At 35.4% G+C, this 22,066-nt stretch overlaps 1 protein-coding gene across 3 annotated transcripts in view; it reads right to left on the bottom strand.

Moving 5' to 3' along the window:
- The window catches only part of TRAPPC8 (trafficking protein particle complex 8), an 83,366-nt gene that overhangs the window by 35,513 nt on the left and 25,787 nt on the right, over positions 1-22,066 (bottom strand). The window contains exons 10-17 of one of the 3 annotated variants that reach the window (XM_032421184.1): positions 21,137-21,237; positions 19,768-19,873; positions 9,153-9,173; positions 8,103-8,234; positions 3,769-3,993; positions 2,727-2,835; positions 892-1,086; positions 114-244 (exon numbers count right to left, since the gene is read on the bottom strand). In XM_032421184.1, coding sequence (XP_032277075.1) covers positions 114-244; positions 892-1,086; positions 2,727-2,835; positions 3,769-3,993; positions 8,103-8,234; positions 9,153-9,173; positions 19,768-19,873; positions 21,137-21,237 — 1,020 coding nt within the window. The remainder of the gene's footprint in view (positions 1-113; positions 245-891; positions 1,087-2,726; positions 2,836-3,768; positions 3,994-8,102; positions 8,235-9,152; positions 9,174-19,767; positions 19,874-21,136; positions 21,238-22,066) is intronic. The other 2 variants (XM_032421185.1, XM_032421186.1) reach the window with 2 other exon arrangements.

Genomic DNA, 22,066 nt, shown 5'->3' with positions numbered 1-22,066 from the left:
TAAGCATAAAAAAGAATAAGTATAGCTCACTGAACAGAAAAAATTGAAATGTTATGCATCTGTTAAGGCTATTACTGAAACATGCTTATTACAAATACCTTTTAATAACTTACTAGTTCTTTAACTTCTTCATTATCCTTTCCACTACTATCTTTGGGTTGAAACTTCCACAGCAATGACAAATCAGTCAACAAAAGTGGAACCTTCAAAGGATTTCTAAAAGCCACTTCCACTGTTACTGGTTCTACAAAAGAAAGGCCTAAATTAATAACTTTAATAAACCCTACCTATGCTTCGATTCTCTAAACCTATACCTAAACCTCTAAACCCTATTCTTCAATTTTCTAAACACACCTTACTTTCACAGCTCTTCATTTCTGCCTAGACTATCTTTTACCACCTTGTACATGTCCATTTATTCAGGATTTAGTTTTAAAATGACTTCCTCTAGGGGCGCCGGGGTGGCTCAGTCAGTGAAGCGGCTGCCTAGGCTCGGGTCATGATCTCAGGGTCCTGGGATCGAGCCGCGCATCGGGCTCTCCGGTTAGCGGGGAGTCTGCTTCTCCCTCTCACTCTCCCTCTGTACTCTCTCTCAAATAAATAAATAAAATCTTAAAAAAAAAAAAAAAAAAGACTTCCTCTAAAAGATTTCCCCCCAATTTCTTTGTACTAACAAATGTCATTCTCTCTTCTATATTCCAATAGCATACTGTATATACCAGTATTAGAGCCCACAATGCCTGGTTTTATAGATGCAGCTCACTAAGTTATGTTTCCTAATTTATTTTTTCATGCCCGGCTTCCAGTGATTTTTGGCACATAGAAAATGATCTTGTATCTGCTGTAAGTAAACCAAACAAAAAATCATGAATAAAAATTCAAGTACATCACCTTCTACAACTGCCAGTGGAAATCTTGAGTTATCTGAATAACTGTTCAAACAGTACTGTGTGGGGTGGAAAGTGGATGGAATTACTCCTCTGTTAACCACAGCTACAACCTGTTCTTCAAGTTCTCGCCACTGCTGAGAGGATTCAGAATCATATTCTTGATCAAGACTTACATGAGTAGCTGCTTGCTTTTCACCTAAAAAAAAAAAAAAAAAGTCACAATTAAGCACACATTTATTAGCACCTGCCCTCAAATGAAACACATTTTAAATAAAAATCCAAAGTAGCCAAATAAGTATACATACATACTCACTCTTGCCTGTTTAATTATCTGAGAGAAAAATATCCTCTTATAACCCTAGTCTAACTGGCACTTGACTTATAATATGGATGTTCTTTTCTCCTTAACTCTGAAAGAATATATTTTCCCTAATATTGCACAAACAATTTTATATGAAATACCTCAAACATACAGAAACACATGGAGAATAACAATATTTATATACTGAAATTTAACAAATGTCAACATTTGTCATAAGATCCAAAATATTCTTTATAAGATAAATGTTACAAATAATTACTATCCTCTCTGTAACCCTCCCAAATCCTATTACTCTCCTTCATCTCCACTAGCACTTCTTCCCAGAGCTATTCCAAAGCTGAAATATAGTGTTCTTATCCATATTTTTTACTTTACCAAATATTAGTGTATACATAAACAATGTATGCATTGTATGAATTGGTTTGTATGCTTGAAATTTATATAAATGGAATTACGTTTGATTGATCATTCTGTAACTTTTTTCACTGAACATTATGGTGTATTATTCATATTGAAACATGTAGAACAATTTCACTCATGTCCTACAGCATGAATCCATTATATAAATATGCCAAAATTTATCATCTCCTCTATCATTTTACTTTTTTTGCTATTAAAACCAATGCCGGCATAAACATTTTGATAAATATATATATATATACGTATTTTTTTTTTAAGATTTATTTATTTATTTGAGAAAGAGAGAGAGAGAGGAGCAAGGAAGGGCAGAGAGAGTCTCAAGACGACTCCGTGTTAAGCATGGAGCCCAATGCAGGGCCTGATCCCAGGACACTGAGACCACAACTCAAGCTGAAACCAAGAGTTGGACACTTAACCAACTGCACCACCCAGGCACCCATTGATAAATATTTTTAAATAAAATACTAAATTAAATCTCAAGGAGAAACATATTAATAAGCTCAAATATAAGAATGCTTAGAATTACAAAGTTTACTTTAACATATTTATACTCTTGGCCCAGTACTGCCATTCTAAGGCTCAATCCTAAGAAAATAAGCCTATATTTTAAAAAGTCTTACAAGAACAGCAGAATATTGGCAACTGTTCTCTGCTTCTAAGAATATTTGAAATTTCCATAATAAAAACTTAAGAAAAGTTTTATCCACAAAAATGTCCATCACAACATAATTTTATGTAAGGAAAGAAGGAAATAGTCCAACTATATAACAAGCAAATATTAAAGTACTTTATATGTACTGAATAGAGTATCTTACTGACATTAAAAATGCTTAATAAGACTACGTAATAACATGAGCATTCTTTATACTATGTGAAAAAATCCATTATAATTATAGCTATTTTGTTGTTATTTTTAGCTTGTAGAGCTGGAAGGTACACCACTGAAGTAGTGGTAGGATGGTTAAGTGATTCGGTACAGAGTTATTTATTTTCAAATATTCTTTAACAATTACAACATCATTTCTTAAATAAAGAAAAAAAAACACTTAAAAAAATAGTCACTAGGTAACAAGGCGAAATAAAATTTTACGAACCATCTGCTGGTCGTCTGTCGTGGCCAAAGAAAACCCGTGTTGCTGAACTGTTAATATACGGTAAAGGTAGCTGTGGTAAAGGACCATCTGGTGATAGCTGACTTACATTCTAGGAGAAATACAGAAGAAAAAGAACTTTTTGAGAAAATTCTACTTTCTTTATATTTGCCTCATTTTTTAACATGCAAGGTATTAAAAATATGTTAAGCAAGAATATTAAGATAAAGAATTACTAGTTTTACTTAATTTATCAGCCTTAAAATTTTAAATAACATTTATCCTGGCCAAGAGAATCTTTAGATCTAAAGTTCCTCAGCTAATTAGCTCTCTTTGGATGTGGAAATTTCCAAATATTATTTTGCTATGCACTTTATTTTCTGTGACTCATTACAGCATCCTATCTGTCAAAATTCTAACCCATATGATCTCAAATTTATAAAGTATGAAAGGGTATTTTCTGCAGGATAGATAAAATATTCATATACTCACAAGTCTTGAGGAAAAATTTTTAAAATTTGAAAAATAAATTTTTCCGTAAAACAATGTTTTATATTTTCTAACCTCCTGTCTCAGTGAGGTATTTTTCCTTCCTATTTTCTGGGTTAGACCATAATAATATGTCCACTTCCCACAGACACATACCTTTTCATCTTTCATAGGTAAAAGAAAGTAAACTACTTTTTCCAAAGGATGGTATGAGGACCCAGTATATTATAAAATCAGTTATGATGCAAAAAAAAATAATAATAAAGAAGAAGCAGTCCAGAAAGTTTGTGGCATCTCTTCTTCTTCTTTTTTTTTTTTAAGTTCCAAGAACAGGCACAGATCAAATGTTTACTGGAATATTAAAATTCCCTTTTAAAGATCTGTAGAAGGGCAATGCAACTCACATCTATGACCAAAGGGCATACTGCCACACTTTATTATGACAATTACATAAATTTTAAGAAAACCATTTTATTAAACAACTACTAAAGGAGTTTTTTTTTACTAAAAATAATGACTTAAATTTTAATATCTACTACTGAAAATAAGTATTCACCTTGTAAACATAAAGATACTCTCTGAGGAAGGCCCCTTGTTGAGCAGCAGATTGTTTACTTTCATTGATTAAAATATGCCTAAAAGCAGACACAGCATTGTCCAGTTGCCTAAGGGTATACGACTGGCGCCCAATAGTAAAGTTAATGTGATCTTCTGCAAGAGACCAGCCTTTTCCCTTGTAAACTTGCATGGCTTGACAATAACAGCGTAAAGCATGCTTTTTCTGAAAGAAAATAAACAAAACGAAGTATTAAAATCCAAATTTCTCTTGGACTAGAAAAAATAAACACACACACAGAATCACGAACGTGGTAATTGGTGTTTCTTCTAACAGAGACTAGAATGATGAGAAAATGAAACTAACATTTATGAAGACCCCTTTGCAATTATTACTAAAAAACAAGAGGTCCTGAAGCAGGCAAGTGACTGCTTTGTCCAAGGGCAGGAAGTCTAAGAAGTCAAAAATAATCATGACTTTATGAAAAACCATCCGGGAGTTTTCAGAGCAGTAGCATACAGAGTCGTGAATTAGTCAGGTTGTTATTTTATAACTGAGAACTATCTTACTAATTTTCTTATGGTCATCTCTATACCACTGCACTGGGCTGAAGGCTAACTAAACTACTGTTTCGTTTGGTTAAGAGTATGCTATATTCTTTTCTTTTGCCCACTGCTGCATCCTGCCACACCTGTGAGCATATGTTTGGCATTAATTACCTATCACTGCTACCCTCTGAAGTCAGACAACCTCTATCTTAAACCTGGGATTTGGTACCAAGGAAGAGGCTTCACTCCACTAAACCTTCTACTTCAGAGTATACTCTTGTACCTACTCCCCTCTCGAGGGTGGATTACAAACTTTGTACCATGTATATCCAGGACTGCTTGTTTTTTAAAGAAATGTTTTCTTGGTAAATAATTAAAGCAAATCAAAATCATCTGCCACTTAACAGCATGCAGTTTAAGAACTCAGTCTCTCTTCTGTGATATTCCTACAAAGATACACAATTTGAATTCTCATCATGAGGAAACACCAAACACACACCAAACAAATTGAGGGACACTCTATAAAAATAATTGGCCTGTAATCTTCAAAAGTATCAAGGTCATAAAGTCAAAGGATCCTTCTAAACAGGATCCTTATGCTATAAAAGACATTTATGGGACAACTGTCAAAACCTGCATAAGGTCGGAGGATTAGCTAGCGGTACTGTATTGAGTTCTTGATTTGATTGTTGTATTATGGTTATACAGGAGAAAAAGTCTTGTTTCTAGGAAACGGGGAATATGTCCTAAAGTATTTGTGGGTAATGAGGCACCAGGTAGACAACTATCAAATCACTCAGGTCAAGTTTCTGAACTGTACTTGTAAGTTCTTTATAAGTTTGAGATTGTTTCAAAATAATTTTTAAGTGATGTTTCTTGAAAAAAACACCCCCAATCTCCATATTGCATTTAGTAAAAAGGAACACAAACACTGAGTCTTAAAAACTAAGATACAGGGGCGCCTGGGTGGCTCAGTCGTTGAGCGTCTGCCTTCGGCTCGGGTCATGATCGAGCCCCGCATCAGGCTCCCTGCTCCGCAGGAAGCCTGCTTCTCCCTCTCCTGCTCCCGCTACCCCTGCTTGTGTTCCCTCTCTCGCTGCGTCTCTGTCAAATAAATAAATAAAATCTTAAAAAAAAAAAAAAAACTAAGATACAAAGAAACAACTTAATATGTCAAAATGTTGAGTTCAAGTGCATTTTTTAGGATTTCTTGGAAAAGCATCTAAAGAGATTTAAAAGGTAACAAGGATTTAAAATCTGCCTTTTAAGGGCGCCTGGGTGGCTCAGTTGGTTGAGCAACTGCCTTCGGCTCAGGTCGTGATCCTGGAGTCCCGGGATCAAGTCCCACATCAGGCTCCCTGCTCAGGGGGGAGTCTGCTTCTCCCCGACCCTCCCCTCTCTCATGCTCTCTCTATCTCATTTTCTCTCTCTCAAATAAATAAAATCTTTAAAAAAATAAAAATAAATAAAAAAAATAAAATCTGCCTTTTAAAGTAAAAATTGAAACACTGTCCCGGGGTATACTGGACACAAACACACCCTTCTCTAGCACTTTCTTAAAATTTTTTACTAATTTTAATCTTTGGTAATGCCAGTTCTTTTTTTTTTTTAAAGATTTTATTTATTTGACAGAGAGAGACACAGCGAGAGAGGGAACACAAGCAGGGGGAGTGGGAGTGGGAGAGGGAGAAGCAGGCTTCCCGCAGAGCGGGGAGCCCAATGCGGGGCTCGATCCCAGGACCCTGGGATCATGACCTGAGCCGAAGGCAGATGCTTAACGACTGAGCCACCCAGGCGCCCCGCCAGTTCTTTTTTTTTAATGCCTTTTACTTGTTGATAATTCTTAATGGAAAACTAATGGTAAAAAAAAGGAACTATTAAAAATGCTGGGGACAAGATAAGCGATTCAGCACGAGCTCTCAGTCAGAAAGGACTGAGAAATGGCCTTTCTATATACACATATGATCTTTTCTAGCATCCTCTCATCCCTGCCAACAACACACATTTTAATGGAAATGTCATGAAAAGTTGGTGTGTCTCAGAAACAACTTGCCCTCAGTCACAACTATTTGTGTTCTATGTCCCACCTTCCAAGGAAGATACTATTCTTGACCAGCTACAATAGGACATGTATTTGTTTTTTCAATAGAAAAGCATTTCTAGTTATACTTTCAGTTTCTACATACTGTCTGAGAAAGAGATTTTCTGGATGCAGGGTATATATAGAGTGGTCACAAAATACAAAACTGGGTACCCTGGAATCATTAACACCACGCGATAACTACAGTTAAAGATGATTAATAAGAGGGCGCCTGGGTGGCTCAGATGGTTAAGTGTCTGCCTTTGGCTTGGGTCATGATCTCCAAGTCCTGGGATTGAGCCCCGTGTCCGGCTCCCAGCTCAGCAGGGAGCCTGCTTCTCCCTCTCCCTCTGCCTCTCCCCCTGCTTGTGCTCTGTCTCTCAAATGAATAAATAAAATCTTATTAAAAAGAAAAAGATGATTAATAAGCCAAATAGTAAATGTATGTCAACCTACTACAAATGTAGCATTTTTAATTTGCATGCATTTCCTAGAAGCAACATGCCCTATAATTTCAGAAGATGAAATATGAGCAGCTATTTCCAGTTCCAGTGACATCATCATGTTCATAAATGAAACTATTCACAAAAGTGGACAAAGATGTGGAAAAAGATTACTTACTTTTAATAAGAGACAATGGACCATTCCTAATGGGGTATTTAATTTTCCTCTCAAGCAAAGGGAACCACATGCTTATTACGTTTTGTTAATTTCTAAATAAAACACTTTTAAACGGCAATAAACCATGGGATAACATGTTTCAGATGCATTTGCATTTACTATGGAAGGAGGTGAAAAATGATAGTTTAAAATTTTGTTCCACTTTAGAACCTGAGAAATTCTAGTTGATGGAGTGTATCAATTATTATAAAAAGATATATAATTTTATAAATATTTTTATAGTTTTACATCTAATATAAAGTAAGTTCACCTATTTTCTAACTTGCCAGTTTCCAAAAATAGAGGGAGGAACCCAATCTTGAAATACTTGTCTTCTAAAAATCATGGCATTTTGGGGGCACTAGGGTGGCTCAGTCGTTAAGCGTCTGCCTTCGGCTCAGGTCATGATTCCAGGGTCCTGGGATCCAGCCCTGCATCGGGCTCCCTGCTCTGCGGGAAGCCTGCTTCTCCCTCTCCCACTCCCCCTGCTTGTGTTCATTCTCTCGCTATGTCCCCCTCTGTCAAATAAATAAAAAAAAAATACTAAAAAAACAAACAAACCATGGCATTTTTACATGAAATTGAGAGTAATTTTTGAACACTTGTTTCTTTGCACCTTTGTAATAACATACAATTTAAAACACTGACATGTTTGGTTAGCACAGACTGAAAAATATAAGTATGTTCATAAAAATTTATTATTAACCAAATTTTTTTAAGTCCTCATATTCCCCTACCATATAAAAAGCTCTTTAAGAAATAAGACCATGGTTTTATGGGTACATGCTAAGCTCCTTGTATAGTCCCAGGAATACAGAGATGATTCTTCAAACCACACTTATCTATATTTATAGTAAACCACCACTTAGTTCTGCTACCACTCTGCCTCTAGCAATTCTCCCTCCAACTAATACTACAAGGGGCAACTGGGGCTGGAGAAATGCCATACAAATGACATACATTTATAAAATAACAGAATTATAACAAATTATAACAAAAATTAAATTATTACAAAATTTTTTTTTTTTTTAAGAAAATGCACTCACCTGCCCGGCTTTACTAAACCGATGGCCTGCCAATATCATGTGAAACGCGTATTTTCTAACCATGGGACTCTTCATGTTTATAAAGCAATGTGCCGCCTGTTCCAAAAGAAGTGCACTTCGAAGATCAGAATCCTATTGAACGTTTAAAAGAAAATAAGGTTAGTTTCACAAAATTAAAAGTAAAAAGATAACCGTTCAACATTTACTTTAAAAAAAAAAAATTTACTTTCTAAAAATAATCTATAGCATATTCACTGTTTAATGTAAGAGTATCTGAGGGCAGAGATCAAGGGGCAATCCAATCTTGACGATTCTTTCTTCGAATAAGCACAAATTTTTCTCAAAATCCTTCAAAAAATTCCCTACTATGAAATATTTTCTTTTGCTTTTCATAAAGCCAAATGTCTGGTTATGATATGCAGCATGTAATAAATCTCTGAAGAAATGCAATCCCTTTTTAAATGGCAAAAAAAAAAAAAGTACATAACCTGAGAATTTAATACAGGTATACTGATTACAGATAAACCAGAAAGGAGAGCACAGAAAACAACAGACTCACACTAATCTAATTTCTTCAGGAAATTGATCTGAGATATCCAATAGCATATTTCCATTTATCCAAGAAAAAAAGGAAAGATAAAAGAGAATGTGTGTAATTATGAAATAATCTAATCTACTGCTTTATCCTCTATTAAGTTTACTGTATCTAAAAGCAATTCTCAATTTTTGCTTAATTCAAAAATACCAAAATGACTGCTTTTCATTAAAAAGTTTAGAAGGTTTCCCCTTCAAAGATTATCACTGGCTATTAGCATTATTAGTAAATGGTACAACTCAAATTAGTTTCCACTTCAATGGACTCCTACATCAGTATCTACAAAAACCACATACCACATTTACATCCTCACCCATAAGGATAACCTTTCAAATGAAAGAGCCATCATCACTTTACAAATAACAGAGAAAGTAGTGAAGGATGCTGATCAAGTATCAACAACATTTTCACCAAAACTTTCTCTACGTTTTCAGCTATTCTCAAGCTGAACTTACCATGCCCTTCCATGTGTTCTGCTGCCATTATTTTCCCCAGGGAGAGTTGAAAACAGAAAACATTTACTTTAAATGCAATAATGTCAACAAATTATAGTTACATCAAAAAAGTGCTCATAGATCATTGATTATTATAATTATCTCTGCAGCAATTACAAAATTAGAGTGGAAACAGATCTGAGGAAACAATCTAGAAAGCATTCAGTAAATGGTAGATATTATTACCTATTTCAAACCCCCTTGTGACAAAAACTAATGATCAAATGTTTCTGTCCAAGTAAGATCCAAAAGCTAGTAAGTGGGAAAATCAGGAATGTACAATTGACACACAGTTCTTATCCAAAGGTTTACATAAGAATTACTTAGCGGAGCTAGGGAGTGTATTTTTAATTTTTAGGAAAATGTTTTCTTCTTTAAAAAATACTTTTTTTTTTCCTTAAAGAATAAATGTTTCAAAAAAAAAAGTGAACATTTTTCTTCCCCATTCCATGCCTCATCCGACTTGCCATAGGTAACTAGAGTTACCAGGTTGGTGTTGTTATCTGTCATTTCTTCCTCTCTATATCTGTGCTTTTATGTTAAATATATACAGTTTTCTAAAAATACACATACTTTTTCATACATAAATGGTATTATACAAAATATTCTTTATCTCATTTTTTGGACTTAATATAGTATCATGGACATCCTTCTAAGACATCTACATCTCTTATTTCTTTTAAAGCTACATTGTATTCTATTATATAAATATACCACAATTTATTAATACAGTCTCCAATTGACTAATATTGCTTCATACTTTTATTACTTTTGTTACTACAAAAAAGTGCTTTGATAAACATTTATAAAACCATTTTTGAGTAATTATATATTTTTATTAGACACATTTCTGGAAGTAGAACCACTGAGTTAATGAAAGCTGCGTATATAGTTCAAATTCTAATCGACAGAGCCAAACTGCTACAAAAAAAAGTAGTACCAACATATAATCTCATCAACAGAGAATTAGAGTGTAGGTTTTCCACTCTATTCAGCCAAAAATTATTTTAAAAAATTTTTACCTCTTTAATAAAAAAAAAGACACTTTGCTCCTCAACATACATTTAATAGTAAGGCTGGTAATCTTTTCGTATGTTTAAGGGTCTTTGTATTTTTTCTGTGAATTGTTCATTTATACTCTTTTGTGAATGGGTTTTTGTGATTATGTGGTTTGTAAGAGCCCTTTGTACACTTAATCAATATCAGGCCTTTGTCATACATTTGCAAGTAGTATTTCCCAGTTTTGACATGAAAGAGTTTATTCTTTAGTAGTCAAGCATACTAACTTTTGCCTCTATGGCTTCAAGATATTGCGTCAAACTAAGAAAGGATGTTATTCCTAGATTTAAAAAAAAAATCCTTTCCTATATATTCTGCTATATATGTTTCATTTTTTCATATTATAACTTAATCAAACTATTATCATCACATAGCGAGTAAGACAGGAATCCAACCCCAAACAGCTAGATGTCACAATACCATTTAGTGAATAACCTAACATTCTCTACTAATTTTAAATGACACCTAATCATATGTTATATTTAAATTCTCATTCTACTCCATTACTCTTTCTTATCACTGTAAACAGTTTCAATTTCTGTAGCTTTATAATACATCTTAATATCTGGAACAGGCAATTCCCTCTAATTACTTCTTCCATTTCAGAATTTTATTTAGGCTTTTCAATAGTATTTCACAGTCTTTAAGTGCTATAAACTTATTCCTAGTATGTACACACAAACACATGCAGTCACATACAGACATATAGCATAAATACATATTTTTTTAATTGCCTGTGAGGCTTCATTAAGCTAGAAACCTTGAAGGGCAGTAATCCTGGACATTCAAATTAAGATAAGGAACATGGCCTAGATAACTTTGAGGGTGTGTAAATGATTCTAATGTACAATCCAATTGAGACCAGCACCGTAAACCCTCAGCATTGTCAAATTTAATAGTCAAGGGCTGACCAATTTAGGAGAGACCAGGAGGTCCATGGCATGTATTTTTCGCTCTTGCATCCAGTATGGCAGTTGTCTGAGAAAGAACTGATCTGCTGAACTGAATGCCCTACTCCCATGACTCACTGCAACTTTGTTCTTCTGTAGTCCCTGTCTCTTAAAGTGACACCTAAAGTAGAAAGTAGATTACTTTAAACCAAAAAATAGTCCTGAAGAAAAATGACAACTGCCCTCAGTGTTGATGGAAGAAAAATGAAAGAATTTCACAAGGTGATAGTTTTTATCTAGAAAGCAGAGGCTTTTAATGAGTTGAAGAATAAAGTTTTATCTTAGTGGTGGTTCACACCTACAATATGACAAGTATTACATATGCTCTACAAGGAACTAAGAAAAAAAAAATCTCTGATACTATTTCAACAGGAATTCCAGCCTATGAACTTTGCCCATAACCCAAGAGATAATTTTAAAACCTGCAACATTAACTTAAAATATGAGGATAAATATTGGGGGGGGGGAATCATCTGAGGTAGAGGATTCAATAAACGCTTCCATAAAAACACAATGGATGTGGGCACTGGTTGCACAGACTTAAATAAATCAAATCTCAAGTACGGCTTTCAGATTTTCCTTGTGTAACTGAGGTTAGTAGGAAAGGTGCTATGAGCTGATCAGTTTACCACAGGAACAGTTTCTCCCAAGGTGGAGAAACTGGTAAAAACTGTTACTACTATCCCTGATGGTAAAAACCCTGACTTACTGTGTTTAAATGCAGTAACAGACAAAGGGGCTATTAAGACCAGAATAAATGTTCAGCACAGAAACACAGACACAGTAGGGAAAAAGCATCACATCTTAAGCACCAAACTCAGACATACCGTCCTAGGTGGTAGTAACTGTGGCATGTTTTATCATTACCTGGCTTTGCTCCGTCATCCTGAGAATCCATAACAAGAATAAAATCCACTTGCCCATAAATTTGCAGTCCAAAAAATAAAGCCAAAGTCCAACTCTTTCCACCCAGGCCTCACAGCTGTCTTTTCCAAAACAGTGCTAGCAAAAATCTAGGAAACCTAACTCACTCATGTGAAGAGTACGTAACTCTGTTGTTCCCTATCCTCAAGACAAGTGCACTTTTCACGTATTATAAGCCTTTTTAATTAACAGAATGCACACAATAAATACAATTAGTACTTAAAATTTAACATAACTTTATGCACACTATGCCTAGTAGTCTTTGCCTTCAAAGAAATATCTGAAAGGTATAGCAGAAAAAAACCACTGGGAATGACAATTTCTGGGGAAAGGTACCACCACTCATCCCACCTCTCACCCCCAAACAATGACTACGATAAGTTTCTTCAAATTTGATGACAAAACAAATCATCCAGGTTTGAAAAGGTGAAAACAAACTTGGAAAGGAAGAAAGAATAATGACAGAAAATAACAAGGTTGTAATGCAGACAGAAGAATTTGGTCCAAATAATTTTTATTCAAGCTCCTAAAACCATAAATTCCCTTTACATTCACCTGGACTGAAAAACAGCAACATATTCAAACCCAAGTTAAGATTATTTATGACAATACAAAACATCAACACTCAAGAATCTATATTCAGTTCTACTAAATAGTTTATGTCTAGCAACTGTTCATATTGGCCAGTGTCCATGCAATATCAATTATTCTACATTGTTAATATCATCCCTTAACCTAATTAGTTATATCTTACAGAAATCTTTTTAGAATAATTAATGTTCAGTTCAGCAAACATATGTAAATTATATACCAGGTGCCAAGGCTAGAGTCAGGCACGGAAGATAAATATGTAGAAGACAACACAATTCCCTACCCTCAAGAACTTAAATATAATTTCTAATATAATATGACAAGTCAGGTCTTACAGCATTATATGAGAGGGGAGGATAGAGACACTTAGGATAACCTGGGGTATTGCAGATGACTATCTGAAGGACATGACTGATATAAGGACTAGTAGACAAGGGAACAAAGAGGAAAAGGGCCACAGTCGAGAAGGACATTACGGACATGAACCAGGACAGCAGGAAGAGGGATTTAAAGGGGGGGAGGGAAGTAAATTATGTTTAAGAAATTTAAAAAAAGGGGCGCCTGGGTGGCTCAGTCATTAAGTGTCTGCCTTCGGCTCGGGTCATGATCCCAGGGTCCTGGGATCAAGCCCCGCATCGGGCTCCCCGCTCTGCGGGAAGCCTGCTTCTCCCTCTCCCACTCCCCCTGCTTGTGTTCCCTCTCTCGCTGTGTCTCTCTCTGTCAAATAAATAAATAAAATCTTAAAAAAAAAAAAAGAAATTAAAAAAATGGATTACTGATAGGATAGGAGACTACAGGCAGTTTCCTGTAACATCCCATTTCTGCCTTGAGTAGATGAGGAACTAGCTGGTTATAACGTAATTTTAAATCATGAGCAATAAGGTAAGCAAGTTTATGACTTTAGTATAGATATGTTGTTAAGTTGCTTTGGAAGCACCCAAGTAGGTAAGTCTAAAAGGCAGCTGGCATTACAAATCTAAAGCTCAAAGAGAAGTCAGTCAGATTTAAGAGTGAAAATCATCACTAAGAACTGATCACCCAAAAAATGTGTACAGTAAAAAGTATAGTGATCCAAGGATTAAAACCATAGGGTGTAGTAACATTTAAAAGGCAAACAAAGGAAGTGTTTGATTTCGTTCTTTTGTTCTTGAGCATTCATCTAAAAAATCTGTCTTTAGCCATACATATAAAAAAAAAATCATTACCATTCTTTACAAGCCTGGAGTCAATGCAACTTAATAATATCTGCTGTGTACACACACACACACACACACACACACACACACACACACACACAATGGAATATTACTCAGCCATCAAAAAGAATGAAATCTTGCCATTTGCAGAAACATGGATGAAACTAGAGTGTGTTATGCTAAACGAAATAAGTCAGTCAGAGAAAGACAAATATATGATTTCACTCATATGTGAAACTTAAGAAACAAAACATATGAACACAGGGGAAGGGAAGAAAAAATAAGATAAAAACAGAGAGGGAGGCAAACCGTAAGAGACTCAACTACACAGAACAAACTGAGGGTTGCTGGAGGGGCGGTGGGTGGGGGGATGGGCTAAATGGGTGATGGGCATTAAGGAGGGCACTTGTTGGGATGAGCACTGGGTGTTGTATGTAAGTAATGAATCTCTAAATTCTACTCCTGAAACCAACACTACATTATATGTTAACTTGAATTTAAATTTTAAAAAGGAGGAGGAGGAAAAGAAGATGATGATGATGGAGGAGGAGGAGGAGGAGGAAGAGGAGGTGGCAGCGCCGGTGGCTCTTCTGGAACTTTCCATCTACACACAGTCTTTGGGGCACCTGGGTGGCTCAGTCAGTTAAGGGTCTGACTTTTGATTTCAGCTCAGGTCATGATCTTAGGGTTGTGAGATCAGGCCCCATGTCAGGCTCCATGCTCAGTGGAGAGTCTGCTTGAGATTCTCTCCCTCCCTCACTCTCTGCCCCTCCCCCGTGGCTCTCTCGCTAAAATAAATAAATCTTTAAAAAACACACTCTTTTACCCTTGTTTAATATTAATGTATTACCTATCAAATTTTATCTATTGATGCTTTTATTACCAATCAGATTCAAAGTAGGAAGAGAGTAAGTCAGATGCTGTAAAAGTAGCTTTGAAATTGAGCCCTAGCATACAACCCTTCCCCTTAACTACAGACCTTTGAACTTACATGGTCAGAAACATCTGACCTTAAGCCACCTGCAGCAGATGCCTGGCATGCTGACATTAGATGTTTATTCTTTGAGATTAAGGCAAATATGCAAATACTGTTGGCCAGTTTGGAGATGGGGTAGAAAGGTAATACATTACATACCTATTAGTGATGCAAAATAATAAAAATAATACCTACTTTAAACTTTCAATAGCAACTATATAAATGGATTGCTTTCTCCTCTTCTGAAATATTCATAATATAGATTATTCTGAATGCTTAAGACAATGTTTTTACAAGTTCATACTAGTGAAACTAAGATTAAAAATTCCTCAGTAATTACTCATTTTAAGTATCAATTTTATATTAGAATGATGCGCATGCATGTTGCTTTAAATATTGTTATGCGTAAGAAAGTAATTCCATTTACAACTGCACCAAAAAGAATAAAATACCTAGGAATAAACTTAACCAAGGAGGTGACAGAGCTGTACTCTGAAAACTATAAAACGCTGATAAAAGAAATTGAAGATGATCCTAGCCACAGCAATCAGACAACAAAAAGAAATAAAAGGCATCCAAATTGGCAAGGAAGAAGTCAAACTCTCACTCTTTGCAGATGATATGATACTTTATGTGGAAAACCCCAAAGACTCCACCCGAAAACTGCTAGAACTCATACAGGAATTCAGTAAAGTGGCAGGATATAAAATCAATGCACAGAAATCAGTGGCATTCCTGTACACCAACAAGACAGAAGAAAGAGAAATTAAGGAGTCAATCCCATTTACAACTGCACCCAAAACCATAAGATACCTAGGAATAAATCTAACCAAAGAGGCAAAGGATCTGTACTCAGAAAACTATAAAATACTCATGAAAGAAATTGAGGAAGACACAAAGAAATGGAAAAACGTTCCATGCTCATGGATTGGAAGAACAAATATTGTGAAGATGTCAATGCTACCTAGAGCAATCTACACATTCAATGCAATCCCCATCAAAATACCATCCACTTTTTTCAAAGAAATGGAACAAATAATCCTAAAATTTGTATGGAACCAGAAAAGACCCCAAATAGCCAGAGGAATGTTGAAAAAGAAAAGCAAAGCTGGCGGCATCACAATTCCGGACTTCCAGCTCTATTACAAAGCTGTAATCATCAAGACAGTATGGTACTGGCACAAAAACAGACACATAGATCAATGGAACAGAATAGAGAGCCCAGAAATGGACCCTCAACTCTATGGTCTTCGACAAAGCAGGAAAGAATGTCCGATGGAAAAAAGACAGTCTCTTCAACAAATGGTGTTGGGAAAATTGGACAGCCACATGCAGAAGAATGAAACTGGACCATTTCCTTACGCCACACACAAAAATAGACTCCAAATGGTTGAAAGACATAAATGTGAGACAGGAGTCCATCAAAATCCTAAAGGAGAACACAGGCAGCAACCTCTTCGACCTCAGCCACAGCCACTTCTTCCTAGAAACATCGCCAAAGGCAAGGGAAGCAAGGGCAAAAATGAACTATTGGGACTTCATCAAGATAAAAAGCTTTTGCACAGCAAAAGAAACAGTCAACAAAACCAAAAGACAACTGACAGAATGGGAGAAGATATTTGCAAATGACATATCAGATAAAGGGCTAGTATCCAAAATCTATAAAGAACTTCTTAAACTCAACACCCAAAGAACAAATGATCCAATCAAGAAATGGGCAGAAGACATGAACAGACATTTTTCCAAAGAAGACATCCAAATGACCAACACACACATGAAAAAGTGCTCAACATCGCTCAGCATCAGGGAAATCCAAATCAAAACCTCAATGAGATACTACCTCACACCAGTCAGAATGGCTAAAATTAACAAGTCAGGAAACGACAGATGTTGGAGAGGATGCAGAGAAAGGGGAACCCTCCTACACTGTTGGTGGGAATGCAAGCTGGTGCAGCCACTCTGGAAAACAGTATGGAGCTTCCTCAAAAAGTTGAAAATAGAGCTACTATACGATCCAGCAATTGCACTACTGGGTATGTACCCCAAAGATACAAATGTAGTGATCCGAAGGGGTACGTATGCGCACCCTGATGTTTATAGCAGCAATGTCCACAATAGCCAAACTGTGGAAAGAGCCAAGATGTCCATCGACAGATGAATGGATAAAGAAGATGTGGTGTGTGTGTGTATATACACACACATACATACATATATATACAATGGAATATTATGCAGCCATCAAAAGGAATGAAATCTTGCCATTTGCAACGACGTGGATGGAACTGGAGGGTATTATGCTGAGCGAAATAAGTCAATCAGAGAAAGACATGTATCATACAACCTCACTGATATGAGGAATTCTTAATCTCAGGAAACAAACTGATGGTTGCTGGAGTGGTGGGGGGTGGGAGGCTGGGTGATAGACATTGGGTGCTATGGTAAGCGCTGTGAATTGTGTAAGACTGTTGAATCACAGACCTGTAGGTCTGAAACAAATAACACATTATATGTTAAAAAAAGAAGAAAAAGAAGAAGATAGCAGGAGGGGAAGAATGAAGGGGGGGATATCGGAGGGGGAGACCAACCATGATAGACTATGGGCTCTGAGAAACAAACTGAGGGTTCTAGAGGGGAAGGGGGTGGGGGATGGGTTAGCCTGGTGATGGGTATTAAAGAAGGCACGTTCTGCATGGAGTACTGGGTGTTATACACAAACAATGAATCATGGAACACTACATCAAAAACTAATGATGTAATGTATGGTATTTAACATAATAATAAAAAAAAGATTGAAAAAAAAAGAAATTGAAGATGACACAAATAAATGGAAAGATATTCCATGATCATGTACTGGAAGAATTACTATTATTAAAATTACCATACTTCCAAAGCAATCTACAGATTCAATACAATCCCCACCAAAATACCAACTGCATTTTTCACAGAAATAGGACAAATTAATACTAAAATTTGTATGGAACCACAAAAGACCCCAAAGCAACCTTGAGAAAAAAGAACAAAGCTAGAGATATCAGAATTCCAGATTATAAGACACACTACAAAGCTCTAAAAATCAAAACAGCCTGGTACTGGCATAAAAATGAATCACTTTGACCAATGGAACAGAGTAGACAGTCCAAAAATAAATTCATCCTTATATGATCAATCCATCTATGACAAAGGAGGCAAGAAAATACAACAGGGGAAAATCTCTTCAATAAATGGTGCTGGGAAAACTGGACAACTATATGGAAAAGAATGAAACTGGATCACTTTCTTACACCATACACAAAAATAAGCTCAAGATAGATTAAAGACCTAAATGTGAGACCTGATGTCATAAAAATCCTAGAAGATAATGCAGTAATTTCTCTGACATTGACCGTAGCAACATTTTTCTAGATATTTCTCCTAAGGCAAGGGAAACAAAAGCAAAAATAAACTATTGGGACTACATCAAAATAAAAAGCTTTTGCATAGTGAAAAGAAACCATCAAAACAAAAAAGGCAACCTACTGATTGGGAGAAGATACTTGCAAATGATATACTCAATAAGGGATTAATATCCAAAATATATAAAGAACTTAACAACTCAACACCAAAACATAAACAATCCCATTAAAAAGTGGGAAGAGGACCTGAATAGACATCTTTCCAAAGAAGACATACAGATGGCCAACAAACTCATGAAAAGACGCTCAACATTACTCATCATCAGGGAAATGCAAATCAAAACCACAATGAGATATCACCTTACACCTGTCAGAATGGCTAAAAGAAAAAAGAAAAGAAATAACAAATATTGGCGAGGATGTGGAGAGAAAGGAACCCTCATGCCCTGCTGGGAATGCAAACTGTTATGGCCACTGTGGAAAACAGTATGGAAGTTCCTCTAAAAAACTAAAAATAGTAAATATCATATGATCCAATAACTCCACTAGTGGGTTTTTACCCAAAGAAAATGAAACCACTGATTCAAAGAACTGTATGGACCCTTATGTTTATCGCAGCATTATTTACAATAGCCAAAATATGGAAGCAACCCAAGTGTCCACTGATAGACAAATGGATAAGAAAGATGTGGTTTATATATATACAATATAACATTCACAGCCGTAAAAAAGAATGAACTCTTGCCATTTGCAACAACATATAGATGGTCCTAGAGGGTATTATACTAAGTGAAACAAATCAGACTGAGAAAGACAAAGACCATATGACTTCATTCGTATGTGGAAACTTAAAAACAAATGAATTAAAAAAAAGCAGAATCAGACCTATAAATACAGAGAACAAACTGAAGGTTGCCAGAGGGAAGGGAATAAGGAAATGGGCAAAACAAGTGAAGGGGAGTGGGAGATACAGGTTTCCAGTTATGGAATGAATAAATCACAGGAATAAAAGGCAGCATAAGGAATATACTCAATGATACTGTAATACTGTTGTATGTGACAGATAGTAACTACACCTATAGTGAGCAGAACCTAAAGTATAGAGAAGTTGAATCACTATGTTGTACGTTTGAAACTAATGTAACATTGTATGTCAACTATACTCAAAATAAAAAATTTAAAAACAAAAAAAGAACCTGAATAAATCAATATTGCTATGCATAAGTCAAAATCTAATTCATAAAAGATGTACAATACATGTTGGTAGTTAATAATAATGTAGACTTAAAATATAGAAATAAAATAAATTCATAAAATATTTTAAAAATACATTTAAAATTAATTCACAAATAAGTAGCCATATTGTAAACTCTCAAAAAGAAATTTCCCTCTACTTTCATGTTTTGCACACCCTCTCAAAAAAAAGAAACATTTTTTAAAATTTATGAAACGTTACTGAAGTAAATAAATACTACACATTTTCAGTACCTCACTAGTCAACCGTATTAGAAGGGCTGCAGCCTCTGAATATTTGCTTTGGCTTTTTAAGATTTCAGCACTAAGCAATACACATCTCTCAGCCAATACCATATTCCTAAAGAAAAAAAAACAAGAAAAATATAATTAGCACTACAGTAATACCTTGTTACATCACAGTAACTATGTGTTCTCACAGAGGGCTGTATCTGCTGCCAGAATCTCTAAATACATTCTAGAATAGATTGTAAAGTTTAAGAGGTGGGATCCAAAACTGGCTCCACCACTTATTAGCTGTGGCCCTAAGGCAAGTTAAACTCTTTAAGTTTCATTCTTCTCATCTGTAAATGAAGATAGTAATAGTACCCACCATTTCATAGATTTGTTATGAAGATTCAATGAGTGTGTAAATTATTTTGGCATAGTGGCAAATGCCGGGCACACAAAAAAATGCTAATGATTATTAGTGCTGTGTTGTAAATGCACTGCTTTACTACTATCACTACTCCTTAAATAATATTATAAGAGACGGAATTACCTCTATATCTGTCTTCCAACCCATCCATTCTACATAGAACAGTCAGATCAATCTTTCTGAAAAATAACTTTTATTATGTCAAGCCTCTACAGAATATTCAAGAACTCTCCATTTGCAACTACATAAATTTTAACTACAGCTTAACAATAACAATGATAAATGAGAATGAAGGCTCCCCACACCAATACCTTTCAAAACACCTTTTCATATACATCCTCTAACCTAGCCAGGACCCTATTCCCTTTCACCAGTGATGACGCATCCATTGTGTTCTGCCAATCACAATTCCTGAAATGTCTTCATGGCTGTCAAATCCCAACCACCTTTCTTTCAGATCCATTCCTCAAAAATCCTATGAAACCTCTCTGACCACTTTCTGGATCAGTTTAGTCTCCTCACAGGTGGCAAGTTCTAACTCCTATGGAGTTCTGACAGAGCTCATTATGTGTACAAAACACTTCTCATTTTCTTCCCTGGACTATTATTTAACTCTTTGTGTTCTGCCTATTTAACAAGAAAAGTTCAAAATGGCTAACCCCTGGCTTAAGAGTAGTTCAGGTTAGAAATGTCCCCACAATAAAATCACCCTCACTGTAACATATAACCTCAACATTACATATAACAAATTCCTAACCACAAATCCAAACAAAATAGGAAGAGAAAGGACATAATAAAACACTAGTTTTAAAAAATCACCTCATCTTGTCTCTGAGTATATTAACTTGATTCGGGAGCTTGTTTAAATTTAAAGCATGAAAAACAAAGAACCATTTATACCTAATAACAATATAAGTGTTAAATTTACCTCTAAATGGATAGAACATAAACATTCTAGTCACCTACTTGCAGATATCCCTATATGTCTGGATTGCTGTATCCATGTAATGCGCAGGGTATGGCCTAGGTGCTCCTGGCTGAAGAAAAGCGGACACTGCTGCCATTTCCTAAAGAAAAAGACATTATTTATACTACTTCAAAAGGAGAAATATACTTATTATTAAGCATTTGGAAGCCTACAAATTGGACTGAAGTTTGCTGGAGCTTTTTATGTATGCACATGTATAAATTTCATGGATTAATGCAGACTTGAAAAATATATTTATATGCTTTTAGTTTTTAAATTCTCTAGTCAAATACCAAAGTCTGTCATTCAGTATTTAAATAAGATTTTTCAAGAAGACCTGATAAACACATTGAGTTATAGTATATACAACTACCAGGTGTACCTAGTTTAAGATTCCGCTACCACCTCCTCCCTGTTCTTCCTTATCCCTCAATGAGTAAACAGACTGATGATAGGACCATATAGAGAGAGATAAGGTAAAGTACATCTCTTTCTAATTACTAGCATGATAGCAGAGCTCACAACTTGCACCATATATATTTTAGCTACTTACACACTCTATATCCTATACCATACAAAAGGCACAAAAGACCATTTCTTAGATCTATATTACCGTCAATTTTCTAGGACTTTTTATTTCACTTTTAAAAGCCATTCTGTTGTTGACGTCTATGCTTTTAGTTAATAACGCAAATAATACACAATGGTGCTAAGGAATTTAGACTAGGAATGAAGACTAAATTAAGGGGTTTTGGCCTTCGTTACACTACTATGTCCTCTTATAGACTAAGTTTCAATAAAAATTTAACTAGAAATAAATGAAACTTTCAGAAATTGGGGGGAAAAACCATTAATGCCAATCCACTTTTAGAATGAATAAATGTATTTCTCTGCAACATTTTTTTAAATAGAAAAAACCAAATAATTAT

Source organism: Phoca vitulina, unplaced genomic scaffold (genome assembly GCF_004348235.1).
Source record: "Phoca vitulina isolate PV1807 unplaced genomic scaffold, GSC_HSeal_1.0 scaffold24, whole genome shotgun sequence".
Classification (NCBI taxonomy): domain Eukaryota; kingdom Metazoa; phylum Chordata; class Mammalia; order Carnivora; family Phocidae; genus Phoca; species Phoca vitulina.
The sequence above is the reverse complement of the archived record's forward strand: the minus strand, read 5'-3'. Positions and strand labels throughout refer to the sequence as shown.